General features: G+C 41.9%; 1 protein-coding gene across 10 annotated transcripts in view; it reads left to right on the top strand.

The window, feature by feature from the left end:
• Positions 1-19,323, top strand: part of ARMH3 (armadillo like helical domain containing 3) — a 219,724-nt gene that overhangs the window by 150,242 nt on the left and 50,159 nt on the right. For 9 of the 10 annotated variants that reach the window (XM_078346355.1, XM_035268873.3, XM_035268874.3 and 6 more), the window contains one exon: positions 15,228-15,306. The exons of the other annotated variant lie outside the window; for it this stretch is intronic. In XM_078346355.1, the coding sequence (XP_078202481.1) occupies positions 15,228-15,306 (79 nt within the window). The remainder of the gene's footprint in view (positions 1-15,227; positions 15,307-19,323) is intronic. 10 annotated transcript variants of the gene reach the window in all.

The following is a 19,323-nucleotide window of genomic DNA, read 5'->3' as shown; positions in this document are numbered from 1 at the left end:
CTTCCCTTTTGAGAGAGAGAGAGAGAGAGAGAGAGAGAGAGAGAGAGTGAGTGTCAACTTCACTTAGGCAGAATAGTTCAATACTTTGGGCAGCTTGTTTACTCTTTATTTACTTCCTGATCTACCAAACTGTCTCATTCTCTTTACCTCACTGACATAACTGCTACCCAGCTCCCCTCCCCTGCTCTCTCCCATCCTCTCTACCTCTCAAGCCTCCCTTCTCTAGCCAACAGTATCTGCCCCCAGTATCCACACTTAGGCTTCTTATAGGAACCCGTCTCTGTGAGGGTCTCTCTGAAAGCAGCATAAGTCACTGCCAGAGCAGGTGAAAGCAGCTTGCTTTTTCAGAGCTGACAAGAAGGGCAAAGCACTCTATCACAGTGGGTGGGTGAGCAGCTAGGGCCGAGTAACGCTGTATCTCAGTGGTTAGCACCTGCAGGCTCAGAGCTGACAGTGAACTGTAATAAGATTCATCTTTGTTCACTTAACTGATGTGGGCTTTATGGTAAATGTTCGTTTGCTTAATTACTTTGGCAGACTTGCTGATTGCCTTTCCTGAGGAGTTCTAAAAGATCCCCTTGGGATGAGTGTAAGCCTGTTTCCATGTCTTTTAATTTCATTCTTTTCCTGGAGTATTTGAAAACCAGTATGTGATCCATATGGCCCACCCTCTCATCTCTCCTGTATGTGAACATGGACCACTGCTATCTAGTATGGAATCCATATGGCCCACACTGGACCACTGGGAAATCTTGACAGGCTTCTTCCTCCTTTGTGCACATGAGATCTTCCTCTTCCACTATTGAGATATATGTATGGGTCATCTAGTCTAGTTAGGATTTATATGCCTCTTTTTCTTTAACTGGCATGGAATCCATAGAATATTTCCCTTCTTCCTCAGTCTAGCATGTGATCCACTATAATAATTTCCCTTTATTTCTAGAGACAGAGCCTTGCTTTGTCCCCCAGGCTGGAGTGCAGTGGCATGATCACAACTCACTGTAACCTCAAACTTCTGGGTCCAAGCAATTCTCATTCCTCATCTTCCTGAGTAGCTAGGGCTATAGTTGTGCACATCACACTGGCTAATTTAAAAAAAACTTTTTTGAGGCTGGGCGCAGTGGCTCATGCCTGTAATCCCAGCACTTTGAGAGGCTGAGGTGGGCAGATCATGAGGTCAGGAGTTCGAGACCAGTCTGACCGACATAGTGAAATCTCGTTTCTACTAAAAATTCAAAGATTAGCTGGATGTGGTGGTGCATGCCTGTGTAATCCTAGCTACTCAGAAGGCTGAGGCAGGAGAATTGCTTGAACCCGGGAGGCGGAGGTTGCAGTGAGCCAAGATCACACCACTGCACTCCACCCTGGGTGGCAGAGCAAGACTGTCTCAAAAAAACAAAACAAAAAACAAAAAAAACCCCAACTTTTTGTAGGTATAGGGGTCTCACTGTGTTGCCCAGGCTGCTCTTGAACTCCTGGCCTCAAGCAGTTCTCCCACCTGGGCCTCCCAAATATTGGGATTACAGGCATGAGCCACCGTGACCAGCCAATTTCCCTTTATTTTTGAAGTGACAGGAAAAGAAGACTAGTCAATTGCTCATTTTCTTGCTCTCCCATGCCTAAAATTTAAATGGCTCATAATAAATTAATTAATTCGGCTAATGGGAATGAGGTGTAATTAAAATAATTCCGTTTTTTTATCTCATGCCAGTTTTTAAAAAGTTCTTTATTCATATTCAAGGGATTGAAATGTTCACCATTAATCAAAATTAGATCAATTATTGGAGTTTTGAGCTTATCTCCTCTGCTTCAGAATTCCCCTTAGGTATGTGTTAAGATTTTCTTATGTTCTGAAAAGGGACAGAAAATCTAATACACATTTTCACATAGGCTATTTTGTTCCTTTATATTCATTTGGCATTTCTGAGTGTGTAGAGGAGCCTTGCTTCTGGAGATAGGGAATCCAGGAACAAACCAATTCCAAAGGTTACCAAAGGTTTTCATTCTGTGGCCCCAGAAACTGCTGTAACTTCGGACCTGCCACTAGAGAATAAAGTAGTCTGAAGCACAGAGTAATGGATCTGAGCAATGATAGGATAATCTTGTAGGTGTTTTATGTTTAGGAAAGTTTTGGAGCCTCTTTTCATTTATTGAAAGATTTAATAAAAAGTAGACATTTTTAAGGGGAATGGATTAAGTGATACCTTTTATGGAAATGTAGATGGTCCATTTGACTCTTCTCTATTTACATTCATTGTGATTGTGACAACAGTGAAAAATGTCAGGCTGATGTCTAAAGCAGGAAGAAATTCCTTTTGTCTCTTATGTCAATGCTAGAGTAGATAATTTAGTCAAAGTATAAAGCCCACGACATTTTACTTGGCTTAAATCTATGGTTTGGGGCCATAATAACTAGAAATTAACTCATTTTTCAAGCAAAGTAGCTATAACCAATTGCTTAATTTCCAACAGGTGATGAGGTGGAAACCTACGTCAGGCAAAGTCATGCATCAAGGTAGAAAGCCCAAACTGCCAAAATGCATAGTCATGCACACAGCTCCAGAAAATGAGGCATATGCATGTACATTTCATACACGTTAAACTTCTATTTCCCTCCAGTTTAATGAATTGTGAACCTTCATCTGCCTAATGCAGAGCCTGGATGAAAAGATAATCAGTAGTGAATACATTACCTGGTGTGACATGTGTTTCTTGTTTAGAAATCAAAAGGAATGCTGACTCAAATCATTCCCCAGGTTAAAATATGAAGGTTACTAAGGTGTAGTTAATAATATACATTGCCTGTTCCACTCCCTTCAACCAATAAATTTACGTACCCAAATTCTCTTCAATAATTGCTTAGATCAGTTTACATAATTGGATCATTGGGTAAAGTAAACAACTAGATGCACTGGCCAGTAGTTCATCCTTCCTGCTGGTTATCAAAATGCCTTTTATACTAAGGTTCCATTTTTGTGTCTTTGGTCCTGAAAAGAATGGCCACAGGGAGAATAGTATACTTTATGGAGGGGAATAATTGTCCTGAAAGGGTTAAGACCCAAAACTGAGGGGATAAGTTAGAGGGATAATCCTAACAGGTCAGTTGCTGATGTTTTGATTAGATAGTTTCAAAGTGAAAAGGTTAGAAGGTATTCTTATTTGGGCTTTTATTTTGTTTAATGTTAATCAGCAGTGTCTCTGAGGCTTGTAATGAATGTCTGTTAACAGGCATCAAGGGAAATTGCTTTTTCTATTGTTGAATTGGATTGGCTGAAGATTCATTGACTCCATGAAGAAGGAAGCTTAGTACTGCATGAAATGGGAGTCTGTGAGGCAATTCTGAAGGTGAAAAGAAATGTTAGTTTAAAATTAAATAACTCAACCTCAGATGAACCATTTTAACTACTGCCAGATACACTCAGACATACCTTTACCCCTTCTCAGACCAGCATTTTATCTGTAGGTCTGAAGGTTTCCCAGGTAAAAGCAATTATGAATATGATGGTTTTCTTGTCTGTCCCAGATACCTGAGAACATACTCTGTAGTATATTGTGTAGTAGTATATCACTGGACTGGTCTAGGAAAAGGGAAGCTGCTTTGGGGGAAAAAAATTCTTTAGGGCAAGTTACATCATATACAGGGAAATAGAGAGGAAAGTTTTGGAAGTGAAATTCAACCAAAGAAACTACTTCTCAGAGAGGTTGGTCTCTTGCCCAAAGTCTTACAGTTAATAAAAGTGGAAGAATCCAGATTTTTTCAGATCTACTTTCTCCAAAGCCTTGCTGTTTTCCCTATGAACCATGTTGTTCAGGGAAGCAATGGAATTTTAACTGGGCCTTTAAAGGAAAAAGATGACTTAGGCTTTTTAGTGGTGATAACATTTTATGTGAAGAAATCCAGGTAAACAAAAGCAAGATATTCAGGTGTAAATGTTGAGCAAGCATTTGAAAATACAGGACTACAGCTCTTAATGAGGTTGGAGCTTAAGATCCAGTTTTTTTACTAAGCTTGAGATAGTCCTCAATCAGACTCTTTAATGTAAACCTGGTAGTCTTATAGGAGTAGTTTTAGGGTGAAACCTTTAAGAATCGTCCCATAGGCCGGGCGCGGTGGCTCAAGCCTGTAATTCCAGCACTTTGGGAGGCCGAGGCGGGTGGATCACGAGGTCAAGCGATAAAGACCATCCTGGTCAACATGGTGTATCTACTAAAAATACAAAAAAAAATTAGCTGGACATAGTGGTGTGTGCCTGTAATCCCAGCTACTCAGGAGGCTGAGGCAGGAGAATTGCCTGAACCCAGGAGGGGGAGGTTGCGGTGAGCCGAGATCGTGCCATTGCACTCCAGCCTGGGTAACAAGAGCGAAACTCTGTCTCAAAAAAAAAAAAGAATCTTCCCATAGGTGAGGTGGCTCACACCTGTAATCCCAGCACTTTGGGAGTCTGAGGCAAGTGGATCACAAGGTCAAGAGATCGAGACTATCCTGGCCAACATGGTGAAACCCCATCTCTACAAAAAATACAAAAATTAGCTGGGCGTGGTGGCACAAGCATGTAGTCCCAGCTACTCGGGAGGCTGAGGTGGAAGAATCGCTTGAACCCAGGAGGCAGAGGTTGCAGTGAGCCAAGATTGCACCACTGTGCTCCAGCCTGGCGACAGAGCAAGACTCTGTCTCAAAAAAACAAAAACAAAAAAAAAATTCCCATACATATATGTGTATATGTTTTTCTCCAGTTTAATGAATCATGAACTTTCATCTGCCTAATGCGGAGCCTGGATGAAAATATAGTCAGTAGTGAATACATTACCTGGTGTGATATATATATCGAGAGAGACAGAGAGAGAGAGAGAAATACCAGTTATGTTTCCTCCTTCCTTGGAATGAGAGCTACAAAAACTACTTTTGCTTGGTTTTCCCTGCTCTGCTGAAAGATGTACGTAGTAGCTTTTAGAGATAGCCTGCTTCCTTCGGTTATCTCAGTAATGAAACAATTGTTATGTTCTGAGCTTCTGAATGAAACTTTATTTATTGTTTCATAAAAGACTTGTAGCTGCTTCTGTCCATGGCAGATTGCATTTTGGAGGATTTGCTTTAGCTTTATATTGGATATGAGGAAGGATCCACATTTTCTTTTTCTTTTTTTTTTTTTTTATGAGACGGAGTCTTGCTCTGTCACCAGGCTGGAGTGCAATGGTGCAATCTTGGCTCATTGCAACCTCCGCCTCCTGGATTCAAGCGAGTCTTCTGCCTCAGCCTCCCGAGTAGCTGGGACCACAGGGAGCGTGCCACCACGCCCGGCTAATTTTTTTGTATTTTTAGTAGAGACGAAAATACCGTGTTGGCCAGGATAGTCTCCATCTCTTGACCTCGTGATCCACCCACCTCGGCCTCCTAAAGTTCTTGGGATTACAGGCATGAGCCACTGTGCCCAGCCTTTTTTTCTTTTCTTAAGACTGGGTCTTGCTATGTCACCCACACTGGGGAGTGCAGCGGTGTGATCATGGTTCACTGCAGCCTTGACATCCCTGACTTAAGTCATCCTCCCACCTCAGCCTCCTGAGTAGCTGGGACTACAACAGGTGCATGTCACCATGTTCAGCTAATTAAAAAAAAATTTTTTTTTTGTACTCCTGAGCTAAGCAGTTCTCCCACTTCAGCCTCCCGAAATGCTGGAAGTATAGGGGAGAGCCACTGTGCCCGGGTCACATTTTCTCTTAAACTATATTGCCTACATTGTTAAAGGAAGTTTTTCCTGTTTATCTTGGGCAAGTTAGGCATTAACCATGTCTCAGTCATCAACCACCCAGCACTTGGGAAAAGAGAGCTGCTTTGCAGAGTCATGAGTCAGAAAGAATAAGTTTAAAATGGACCAAGAAATCCCCAGCCAGTTCGCTGCTTGGCCTTGCTGTTCTGTCTGTCGACTTCATTTTGCTTCAGTCTGTATAAGTGACCTCTGCCTTCTGCAGTCAGAAGCTGACAGTTGCATTGGAGGGTGGCCCAGTTTCCTGCTCTTAAAGGTACATTAGGCATAATGCCATCTCTCACCGTGGCTGGCTTCAGCAATTTTCCTTTACTATGATGTTGTCTATTTATTTCTCCTTCCCCTTTGGGACTTTCTAATTCAGTGGCTTTAGAGGCCCAGTACCAGAATAGAACATGCTCCTCCACTCCTTTCACCTCATCCTCACCACCCTCAACACACAAACAAAACCTAGGCTTACTTTTAGAAGGTATTAGATTACTTAAGGAATCCCAGAAAGCTTTCCTCTAGCCTGTTAATATGACTTAAGAGGAAGAAAAGTTTTATTGTTATCAGTATCAACTTTTGCTCCTTCTTTGGTGGACAGCTGTTCATATCTGAGCCACCATTTTTCCTGGTATGAGGCTAAAACATTTTAATTTTTCTTTTCATACTTTGGGAGGATAGCTAGTGATTCTGGATCTCCAGAAGCAAAAGCTTACTTATAGTGAAACTGGACAAAATATTGGTGAGCAAAATAAATTTGGTACCCGCTCTCTTGGAGCCTTTAGTCCAAGTTTCAGAAAAGCTGGAGGTTTGATTAGAAATTATATTATCTTGGCTGGGTACAGTGGCTCACGCCTGTAATCCCAACACTTTGGGAGGCCGAGGTGGGTGGATCACCTGAGGTCAGGAGTTCAAGACCAGACTGACCAACATGGAGAAGCTGTGTCTCTACTAAACATACAAAATTAGCCAGATGTGGTGGCACATGCCTGTAATCCCTGCTACTCGGTAGGCTGAAGCAGGAGAATTGCTTGAACCTCGGAGGCAGAGGTTTCGCTGAGCTGAGATCATGCCATTGCACTCCAGCCTGGGCAACAAGAATGAAACTTGGTCTCAGAAAACAAACCAAAAAAAAGAAGTTATATTCTCTTTTCCTACTAAGTTCTGTCTGTGGGTAGAACTCCTTTCCCCTTCCTTAGGCCTTATTACTACCTGTATTTCTTTAAATCCTCTTCCTAATTCTAAATGGTTGACTTTTCCTGAATAGTGTGGGCATTTCCAACTATTGCTAGAAAACAAAAATGGTCAAGGATGTTGAGAATAAGAGAAACACTTCTGATTCATCAACTCTGCCACCCCCCCTCAATGTCCTATTCCAACAGCCAAAAGCTGACATCCTTTGCCACATGCAGAACTTTTGATTTAAGTATATCATACATATTACCATGAGTTGGACTCTTCTCACCTCCAGGTAGGGTCAGTCCTTCCTGAGCATGTGCTCTTCAGCACCAGTCTCACTCACCATCTCTGCCACCTTTTGTGGTATTGCACCACAGAGCCCTTTCTCTCCAGAAGCTCCTGAAACTCCAGCTTCTGTAAGTTTTAAAATAGACCACTGTCCAGTGAGCTCCTTTTCCTACTGCCATCAGCATTGCTTACATATGCAAGCTTTAGAAAAGTTCTTTTGGTGAGTGAATCACTCCGCGAATCACCACGTAAATTCTATGTGGAAGTGGTTGGAGAAAGACAGCTTATTCAAAAATTGCTGGGGCCAAGGAGGCCGTAATCATTTATATGTGATACAATTTAAAGTATACAGTTTATTGTTTTCTGGTATAATCCCAGGGTTGTATAACCATCATCACAATCTAATTTTGGAATATTATGTTCCACCTGAAAGAAACCCTATACCCAATAGCAGTCACTCCCTTTTCTTCCCTAACCCTCCTTGTAGCCCTAAGCAACCGTGAATTTATTTTCTGTCTTAACACATTTGCCTATCCTGGACCTTTCCTATAAATTGAAGTAGCTGTACTGTTTTACAATCCCAACAGCAATGTATGATAGTTCTTCTTCACATCCTTGCCAACACTTGTTATAACGTCTTTTTTTTTTTTTTTTTTAAAGGTACGGTTTGCACTCTCACCCAGGCTGGAGTGCACTGGCTCCCCCTCAGCTCACTGCAGCCTCCGCCTCCTAGGCTCAAGTGATCTGCCCATCTTGGCCTCCCAAGTAGCTGGGACTACAGGTGCATGCCACCACACCCGGCTTTTTTTTTTTTTTCTGTAATTTTGTAGAGATGAGGGTCTCCCCATGTTGCCCAGGCTTGTCTTGAACTCCTGGGATTGGAGGCATGAGCCACTGCCCTCAGCCTTGCTGTTCTCTTTTTACCACTATCCTAGTGGGTGTGAAGTGGTTTCTCGTTGTGATTTGCATTTCCCTAATGACTAATTTGATATTGAACATCTTTTCTTGTCTATTCAAATAATTTGTTCTTTTAAACTTTGTATTATTTGTATGTAATTTATTGTTTAATTGCAGGAGTTCTGTATGTATTCTGGATACAAGTTTCTTATCAGATAAAATTTGCAAATATTTTCTCTTATTCTGTAGATTGTCTTTTCACTTTCTTGATGGCAGTGTTTGTAGCACAAAGTTTAGAGTTCAAATTGATACACTTTTTCTTTTGTCATTTGTGCTTTTGGTGTTTTATCTAAGAAATCATTGCCTAACCTCAAGTAATGAAGATTTACTTCTAAGAATTTTATAGTTTTTAGACCTTACATTTAGATCTGTGATCCATTTTGAGTTGTTTTGTGTATGGTACAAGGAAAGGATCTAATTTCATTCTTTTGCATGTGAATATCCACTTGTCCCAGTACCATTTTTTTGAAAAGACAATTTTTTTCTCTATTTAATTGCCTTGCCACATTTGTCGAAGGGAAACCTTAATCTTTTCATAATGGCTATGTTTCTCATTCATTGTCCACTCAAACCTTCCTGTTTTTTCTCACAGTTCTGGAGGCTAGAAATCCCAGACCAAGGTCTAGCAGGGTCAGTTTCTGGTGAAAGCTGTCTTCCTGGCTTATGAGATAGCAGCCTTCTCACTGTGTTCTCACGTGACCAGAGCGAGAGAGCAAGAGAGCTCTCTGGTGTCTTTTTTTTTTTGGAGATGGAGTTTCCCTCTTTTACCCAGACTTGAGTGAAGCATCGTGAATCTGGCTCACTGCAACCTCTGACCCCTGGGTTCAAATAATTCTCCTGCCTCAGCCTTACAAGTAGCTGGAATTACAGGTCTGTGCCACCATGCCCGGCTAATTTTGTATTTTTAGTAGAGAGAGGGTTTCTCCATGTTAACCAGGCTGGTCTCGGACTCCAAACCTCAGGTGATCCACCACCTCAGCCTCACAAAGTGCTAGGATTACAGGCATGAGCCACCGTGCCCAGCCTGGCTTCTGTTTTCATAAGGACACCAATCCTATTGGACCAGGGGTCCCAGACTTATGACCTTATTTAACCTTAATTAACTTCCATAAAGGCCCTATCTCCAAATACAGTTGCATTGAGGGTTAGGGCTTCATTGTATGAATTTGGAGGGGACATAGATATTCAGTCTATAACAGTCTATTATGATACTTCTCCCTAGTCTCTTCTTTCCTCACTTAGCCTCATTTCCTTTCTCACTCACACTAGTCAGAGGTGAGGAAGTTGTGTCCCAGTTGCAGTATTCACCTTCTCTGGACCTTGCCCTTTTCATAGGGCAGAGTTTAGATGGAATGGATGGAGAGGAAATTGAATTCATATTTTGCTCATTCATCTTTGGGTAGAATTAAATGCCATTTCTTCTTTTCTAGAAGACTCTCATTTTAGACATCAGCACTGTACATTGCTACCTGTCAGGTTTTGACCAGTAAAAATGAGAGAGAAGTACTGTTAGAATCTCTCAGAAACCCCCTCCCCAAAGATTCAGAAAAGATGATAGAAAATCCTTTTGGAGGTGCTATCAGTGAGAAGGAAAACCTAAAGAAAATGGAGAGATTCCTCCTTCATCTGTTAACCTGGTGCCTCATCTTTCTCCCGCTGAGAGCTAGTCAATCATGAGTCCTCTTCTAGAGCCTTGGCCAGCTGGGATGGTGTGGAATCACAACCTGGGTGAGTGTGGTAGCCGTCAGACTTCCTGAGGAAGGAGAAGCGAAATACTTCAGTTACTGCAAAGGTGTGTCACTCAGCTTGGGCTGACTTAGCCTGTTTCCAGTGTTCCATCATTTCTATGCCATGTTAGGACATATTTCCATTTCAATAGTACAAAGTACTAAGAACTTTAATGGGAAGGCTCCAAGCCCTGTCTGGAATTCCTTTCTTAAGAGCCTAGAGAGAACAGAGCCAGTGTTAGACTACTTTTTCTACCACTTAGGCTGAAAACCCTCCACCTGGCATCTCCAGGAGATTAGGTTAGCACTCAGATTTTGCAGATAACAATCCCAAAGAAACAGCGGAAAATATAAGGCCGACACATATACTGCCTTTGTGGGTACTGAGTTAGAGACTGCTGACTGAATCTAGACTGTTCCACCTTCCTCAGGTTTCTAAACAATTTTTCAGCCTGTCTGGTGGGAGACCTTAATCACCTGCCTAGATCTGAAGTTCTGAGATGAGATTGTCACAGGGCAGGTTGGAAAATGATTTTATCTTCATTCCAAATACGTATTCCCAGAGTGGTAAATCTATCCTACTCTCAGGATGTTTGCCCAAACAATATCAACATGTGTGTCCTGCAGTATGAAGAACAGGTCACCCATAGAGCCGGCTGACACCTGATAAGTATAATGGTGAAAAGGGAAGGAAATAAATATATATTTTGAAGGTAATACCTTCCAGGTTTTACTTTCTCTCCCTCCCTCCCTCCCTCCCTTCTTGCCTCCCAGCCTCCTAGCCTCTCTCTCCTGTCTTTTTTTTCTTTCTTCCTTCCGTCTCTTCTTCCTCTCTCTTTTCTTTCCTTTCTTATGTCTTTGCTTTGTTTCCTGGTGAAAGAACTGCTCAGGTAGAAAGGGAAGAGAATTACATCCCCAGCAATTCCATTCCCAGGGATTATTTCATTGTCCCAACCTCACTGGCTCCCCTGGGTTGCTCTGGTAGCTGCTAACATTCCACCCAGGCAGAAGCTAGGGTACTTGGACCTCTCTATTCTCCAAACCTAGGCAAGAATGAAAAATTATTAATAATAATATAAAAAACAAGAACAAGAACAAAACCTTTAGTTCGATTGGGGTAGGACTAAAAAAATTTTTTTTTCTAAGGAATGTAAGGAAAGCCCTAATTAAAAAAAAAAAACACACACATCTAAAAAAGCATAAAATTTGGATGCATTTACAGAGTGCAAAATCTTTTTCCAAAGATACCTGTGGTCTAATGGTAGATTGATTTGACTACTGTAACTCCTTTCTTTCAATCCTCTTGGTCCTGGACGCTAAACCCTATGACTCAGACTCTACCCTGAACTTTAAATTGCTGCTGCTGCTAGGATTGGTGTGATTCTCAGTTCCCCTCCAAACTTGCTTCCCCTACCTTCTTATTGGATTTAGGGTCCTGGTTTTCCTTTCTGCTTATGGGCTGTGGTCATCTCTGCCAACATCCTTGAGCCTTGCCCTCTGATTGAGAAAAATATTTGACCCCCTGCTTAGTCACAAAATTCTTTCCCACTTTGAATTTAGACCAAACCACAGCCTTAACTTGCAGATACTATCTCCAGCTCTTTTGGTAGTTTCTGGAAGAATAAGTCGTCAGAATTCGCCTCTTGTTCCTGACTCATTTCTGTCATATTCAGTTTATTCATTTACTGAATATATATTGAGCACAAGCTGCGTACCAGGCATTGAGCTAGATGTTTGGCATTGCTTTTCCAAGTTTTTTATTATATATATTATATAAATGTTATATATTATGTTATATAAATTATATAAATGTAACCTCTAAGATTTAGCCCTCTTTCAACAAATGTTTCTTATATGACTGCAATAGACTATTCCCAAGTTCTGTGATAAGTACTAGATTGGTATTACTATTCTACCTTTTTTTCCTCTGGTGGAACATATAGCTTGCTTAAAATCAGTCAGAAAAACAAGCGGTCAAACTAGAATTCAAACCATGATTTTTTTTTTAAGTTTCCAGTTTATACCTTTATTACCTGAATTAGATTAAATGGTTCTATAATTCTTTACTATCAAGAAGCTATAAAAGAAAATAGTGATTTGTTATGCTAGCTCATACATACATACACACACATATACATATGTACACAGTTTAGTTTTTATTTTTGAGACAATTTCTTGTTCTGTTGTCCAGGCTAGAGTGTGGTAGCACAAACACGGCTCACTGCAGCCTCAACCCCCTGGGTTGAGGGCTTCAATGTATGATCCTCCCGTTCAGCCTTCAGGTGATCCTCCCACTTCAGCCTTCCAGGTAGCTGGGTCTACAGGCACATGCCACCACACCTGTCCCTGGCTTATTATTATTTTTTATTTTGTAGAGACAGGGTCTCACCATGTTGCTCAAGCTGGTCTCAAATTCCTGGGTTCAAGTAATCCTCGCACCTTGGCTTCCCAAAATACTGGGATTACAGGTGTGAGCCACTGCATCCAGCCCACGTACCCATTTTGTTGTTGTTGTTGATGTTGATTGGTGGTTTGTTTGTTTTTTTTTTTTTTTGAGGGGAGACAAGGTTTCACTCTGTCACCCAAGCTGGAGTGCACTGGCACAGTCTTGGCTCACTGCAACCTGTGCCTCCCAGCCTTAAGTGATCCTCCCACCTCAGCCTCCCAAGTAGCTGGGACTACAAGTGTGAGTTGCTACACCTAGCTACATTTTTTTTTGGTTTTTGTAGAGACAGGGTTTCACCATGTTGCCCAGACTGATCTCGAACTCCTGAGCTCAAGTGATCCACTCATCTTGGCTTCTCAAAGGAATTACATGCATGAGCCACCATGCCTAGCCCACACCACCCATTTTAATAAACTTTCTGTTTGGGGATTCTTTTAAATTTACAGAAGAAGTAAAAAGATAATCCACAGAGTTCCTGGATACCCTCAGCCTAGTTTCCCTCATTTTGTGTCACCAAGGTATATCTATCAACACTAAGTAACTGGCATTATTATTAACTAAACTCCATATTTTATTTAGATTTCACCAGTTTTTCCATTAATGTCCTGTTGCTGTTCCAGGGTCCATTCCAGGATGTGCATTTAACTGTCATATCTCCCCAGTGATCTGTGACAATTTCTCAAGTCTTGTTTTTCATGAACTTTATAGTCTTAAGAAAGTACCAGCTGGGCGTGATGGCTCACGCCTGTAATCCCAGCACTTTGGGAGGCCAAGGCGAGTAGATCAGAGTTCGAGAACAGCCTGGCCAACGTAGCAAAACCCCATCTCTACTAAAAACAAAATTAGCCAGGCCTGGTGGTGGGTTCCTATAATCCCAGCTTCTCAGGAGGCTGAGGTAGGAGAATTGCTTGAACCCGGGAGGCAGAGGTTGCAGTGAGCCAAGATCACACCATTGCACTCCAGCCTGGGCAACAGGAGCTATACTCCATCAGAAAGATAGAAAGAGAAAGAGAGAGAGAGAGAGAGAGAAGGGAGGGAGGGAAGGAGGGAGGAAGGGAAGGAAGGAAAGGAAGGAAGGAAGGAGGGAGGGTGGGAAAGAAGGAAAGGAAGGAAGGGAGGGAGGAAGGAAGGGAGGAAGGGAGGAAGGAAGGAAGGAAAGAAGGAAGGAAGGGAGGAAGGGAGGAAGGGAGGGAGGGAGGAGCCAGAGCCAGGAGCAATGGCTCATGCCTACAGCACTTTATTAGGAGGCTGAGAAAGGAGGATTGACTGGCCTGGGCAACATGTGAAACCCCATCTCTACAAAAAATTACAAAAATTAGCCAGACATGGTAGCACATGCCTGCAGGCCCAGCTACTTGGGAGGCTGAAGTGGGATGATTGCTTGAGCCAAGGAGATGGAGGCTGCAGTGAGCTGTATTTGTGCCACTGCACTCCAGCCTGGATGACAAAGTGAGACCCTGTCTCAAAAAAACAAAAAACAAAAAAAAAACCTGTCAGGTATCCTGTAGGATATCCCCAGTCTGGGTCTGTCTGACATTTTTCTTGTGATTAGACTGAGATATTAAGTGCCCTTCTCATCAGATCATACCAAGGGTTACATGATATCTGCATGTTACCACTGGCAATTTACAGCTTTATCATTTGGTTAAGGTAGTGTTTGCCAGGCTTCTTTGCTATCAAGTTACTGTGTTTCTCATTTGCTCCTCTATTCTTTGGCAGTAAGTCACTAAATCTAGCCTATCCTCAAGATGAGAAATAAACTTCATTTCCTATAGGGAGGAGTATCTACATGTATTATTTGAAATCGTTGTATAAGAAAGATTTGTTGACCAGGCACAGTAGCTCATGTCTGTAATCCCAGTACTTTGGGAGGAAGAGACCTGCTGGAGCTCAAGAGTTCGAAACCAGCCTGGGAAACATGGCGAAACCCTGTCTCTACCAAAAAAATAATTAGCCGGGCATGGTGGCATAGCCTGTAGTCTCAGTTACGAGGGAGGCTTAGGTGGGAGGATTGCTTGAGCCTGGGAGGTCAAGGATGCAGTGAGCCATGATCACGTCACTGCACTCTAGCCTGGGCAACAAAATGGCACCCTGTCTTTAAAAAAGTGTGTGTGTGTGTGTGTGTGTGTGTGTGTGTGTGAAAAAGAGAAAGATTCATTTCTTCTCTGTGAATTATTTATATCAGCATGGACTCATGTAAAACCCTGATCTAAAACTTGTGTTCTTTCTGCTACACCAGGCAAGAAATGACAAGGACCTATACCAAGGCATTGGTTTCAGGGAAATTTATTTCCAATTTCAGAGATTTTAAGAGGTAGATTTGATAAGACTAGGTGACTTTGGATGTGAGCAAGTGATGGAGAAGAGAGTGTTTTAAAATGACAGTCAGATTTTGGGTTGAATGGCAGGATATAAAATTTTGGTTTGAAACTATTTACTAACAAGTATGAAGGTTGCTTCTGTTTAGCCTGTATGTTGGCCCAGCTTTACCAAGTGCCCTGTTCTCCTAAGTCAGAGAAAACAGCTTTTCTTTCTGATTGAAGCACCAGGGCCCCCTAGTGGACAGCCCTCTGGGTCCTCTTTCTCATCTGAAGGACTCAAATTTTTTGTTTGGCTTTGGGTTTTGGGTTTTTTCCGTTAGTTCATTTGCAAAGCAAAGATACTTGATTCTATTTTCTGTCTGATAGTAAACCCTTCCAATTTCAGACTTATCAATTCACACCCATTTGTTACCTCTTCATGTTCAATAAGAGGACAGTTACCCAGTCACAATCACTCCCATGCTCTAGTACTCTAAACCAAGAGGGTTCTTGATTCTTATTTTTTAACAGATGTATTCCCCTTTCCATCTGGCACCATATTAACATTAATTCTTTGTTTCAGAGCCATCATCAACCATTTTAACCCCAAAATTGAGTCATACGCTGCTGTGAATCACATATCCCAACTGTCAGAGGAGCAGGTAAGCCACTACTCTCCCAGATGACCTAGTTGAGGCTAGGATCAAGCAGTTGCCTTCTTTCTGGTGGCAGAGGGATTTTCTCTGTGACTGAGCTTTTGTGGGGATGACCAGGGCAAGGCTGCTGAGAGGAATTAGTGTGGGATTGGTTAATAGTACTATTAATACATAGTGATACTGTGTGCTTTTGTGCCATCTGAAGGGTTTGTTAATTACATAGGAGATATGTAGGAGAAAATCTGGTGAATTATTGTTTTAGAGTGAGTGTCATGAGGTATTTTTTAAAATTTTAGGCAGAGAGTCATTTTGATTTTTGAAAATAAGAAATGAGAACTTAGAAATGGATGAAATTGCCAATTAGAAAAACCCTGAGTTCAGCTTAATTTGAAGCTATTTGGCTCTTTAAAACACAACCCTTGGAACAGATTTTCCTTAGTAATTGAGTTCCCTTTACCTTGAGCAATTATTTCTGAGGAGGTTTTTCTGTGGTGTGGACTGAGTTGGAGATGCCGATAGCCTTGTGTGTTTGTTTTCCTTGAATCTGGCCTGATTTCCCCTTCTCCCAGAGCGTCTGCACTCAGCTCTGCATTATATAAAAGTACAGATGAGGCTTAGCATGGCATGGGATTGAACTTGATGTGTCAAAATGAGACTCTTGAGTTCTTTTTTAAAAAGCACAAAATAAGACATCCTATTATTTGGTTCCCTTTCCTTTTCACCCTACTCCCAAATTGGAGAGGCCAGGGTATAGACTACAGGCCAGTAAGAAAATCACATGTACCCTGTTTTTGCCAATGCATCTTTGTAACCCGTCTTTGAGCTTCTTGCCGCAGAGCTAGCCAACCAGCTATGATATGACCATGTGTTTCAATGTTCCTCAAAGCTATTCAGCTCTCCCAGTGAAGCACCAAGCAAGCCTTTTTCCTAACAGACAAGCTTCTCAGTATTCCCCACCGGTGGCTCTTTTCTCAGCCAGATGGATAGGACTCTATTAGTCTGTCAGTTTTTCCCTTTGACATATTTGTTCTCTTTTGTGAGACCAGCTGTGAGAATCCATCCTCACATTTAAAACTGCTATTATAAATGGCCTTCATTTCCTTTTTTCCTCTCTGCCTGTGGAGCTATCCTGAGTCCTGTTCTTTGATGCTGTACTGTCTGTGAGGTGCTTTGTGATGCTACTGTTTTCTTGTTGGACTGGTTCGTATTAATTTTACTATAACATTTTAATGCAAAGTCATTCAACATCTTGAGTTTTATGCAGTAAGAGAAGGGATGACTTTCCTATCACAGTGAGCTCTGGTTAGTCTAAAAGCTTTTTTTTAAAAATAAATAAAAAGGAAGAGACATTTGCTCTGCCATCCATGTGCAGTATGTGCAGTATTCATCCCCCAGCAGCTTGGGAAGGTCAAGCTGAAATCTTTCTCCAGCAGTAGCTGCCACAGACCAATAATAAAAATCCTTTCTGGCACAGAAGGCAATCTGTGAAAGGATGATTAGCAAGCACGTGTCCTCAGCCTCCTCCAACTTCTTTCAAAGTTAAATGAAATGATGAACGTGTCTCTCAAAAAGTGTGTACATGCCAGAGACGAAGTGATTTCGGTGGAGAGGGATTTCACAGGAGAATGGGGAAGGGATAGCAAGATTGATTTACTTGGTCAATATATAATTGTATACCGGCTGGGGGCAGTGGCTCACACCTGCAATCCCAGCACTTTAGGAGGCTGAGGTGGGCAGATTGCTTGAGTCCAGGAATTCAAGATCACGCTGGGCTACATGGTGAAGTTGTCTCTACCAAAAAAAAAGAAAAGAAAAGAAAAGAAAGAAAAATCAGCCAGACATGGTGGTGTGCACCTGTAGTCCCAGCTACTCGGGAGGCTGAGGTGAATCCAGGGAGATTGACGCTTCAGTGAGCTGTGATCATGCCACTGCATTCCAGCCTGGGTAACAGTGGGACCCTGTCTCAAAATAATAGTAATAATAGTCATTATTATCATATGCCTTCCATAATACAAGTTGTGGTGCTAAGGTAGTGGGTATCAATGGTGAATAATCTGAGTCATTGCTCACATGGAGTCTTTGTGTACTCATTGCCTCTCTTAACAGTCCTTTTCACTTGGGCGTTTGGAAGAGGGTGATACTATTCTGGGACCTTCTTGAGAACCACCCTCAAAATAGTTGTTGCTTCTTTTCCCCAACTGACTTTGAAGGGTGCTAAATGACAGCATTACAGTACACTTGGTTTATTCTCAGCACTATCAGATTAGAGGTAGTTGACTGCCTTGTTTATCTCCAGCACGTGTTAGAGCACTTCTCTCCCTTCACTTATGAGCATTAATGTGAATGTCACTTAATGTTAACGGTATTCATGGCCTCTCAAAGATCTAGTTTTATGGATTGCAGTAGGGCCCTGCAGTTGTTAGCAGCAGACTGAGCAGAGAAAAAAGTCAAGAACTTAATCCTCAGTAGATTCTAAAGTACTCCTAAAATAAAACCTAAAGACCATGGATAGGTGTTAACTGGAATTCATAGCACTTAGTAAGTTAGTAGAGAAGACAGGGCTCTTTTCTATGTCTGCCTGCTCAGCTTGCCATTTTCTTCTAGCAAGAAATTTGTGAATTCTTGAATTCTGACAACCCCTAGACATATTCCAGACTCTGAGGCACTTCAAGGTGATACTTGTAAATCTATTATTGCATATTAAACAAAGCCAAGCCTTTCATATTGGCATTTCTTTTCAGACATCCAGAAGGTAAATGATATTTTTCTGTTAATTGCCATTGGCTTCATGGAGGGCAGAACTTTTTAATCAGTTAATACCCTCAATGTGACTGAATGATCATACATTGTTTTGTTTTTGTTTTTGAGATAGAGTATCACTCTGTTGCCCAGGTTGGAGTGCAATGGTGCTATCTTGGCTCACTGTAGCCTCTGTCTCTAGGGTTCAAGCAATTCTCCTGCCTCAATCTCTTAAGTAGATGAGATTACAGACACAAGCTACCACATCCAGCTGGTTCTTGTATTATTATTTTTTTTTTTTGAGAAGAAGTCTTGTTCTGTCGCCCAGGCTGGAGTGCAGCGGTGTAATCTCAGCTCACTGCAACCTCCGCCTCCTGGGTTCAAGCAATTCTCTGCCTCAGTCTCTCAAGTAGCTGGGATTACAGGCATGAGCCACCACACCTGGCATTTTTTGTATTTTTAAGTAGGGTTTTGCCATGTTTGCCAGGCTGGTCTCAAACTCCTGACCTCAAATGAGCCACCTGCTTCAGCCTCCCAGAGTGCTGGTATTACAGGCATCAGCCTCTTTACCTGGCCTGGTCACACATTTTTTAATGTAATAAACTGCATGCATTTTCATGGTATATATGCAGGTATGTATTTGTCTGGGGTTAATTTTTTCATTTTTACCTCTTTTTTTTTAATATATGTCAGAATACCTGTAAGATAAAATTTACCATTTTAACTCCCCCTGCTTTTTTTGAGATAGAGTCTTGCTCTTGTTGCCCAGGCTGGAGTGCAATGGCTTGATCTTGGCTCACTGCAACCTCCACCTCTCGGGTTCAAGTGATTCTCCTGCCTCAGCCTCCCAAGTAGCTGGGATTACAGGCACGCACCACAACGTTCAGCTAATTTTTTGTATTTTTTAGTAAAGACGAGGTTTCACCATGTTGGCCAGGCTGGTCTTGAACTCCTGACTTCAGGTGACTCACCTGCCTTGGACTTCCAATGTGCTGGGATTACAGGCGTGATCCACGGTGCCCCGCCCATTTTAGCCCTTTTTAAGTGTACTGTTCAGTGGCATTAAATACATTCACCTTGTTGTGCAACCATCTCTGCTCTCCATCTCTTCAGGGCTTTTTCATTATTTTTTACTGCAACTCTTTACCCATTAAACAGTAACTCCCCATGTCTCCTACCCTGAGCCCTGATAACCACTGTTCTGCTCTGTCTCTATGAATTTGACTATTCTAGGTACTTTAGTGGAATCATACAGTATTCGGACTTCTGTGACTAGCTTATTTC

The sequence above is a fragment of the Callithrix jacchus genome, chromosome 12, assembly GCF_049354715.1.
Source record: "Callithrix jacchus isolate 240 chromosome 12, calJac240_pri, whole genome shotgun sequence".
NCBI classification, from domain to species: domain Eukaryota; kingdom Metazoa; phylum Chordata; class Mammalia; order Primates; family Cebidae; genus Callithrix; species Callithrix jacchus.
This window is presented reverse-complemented; position numbering and strand designations above follow the sequence as displayed.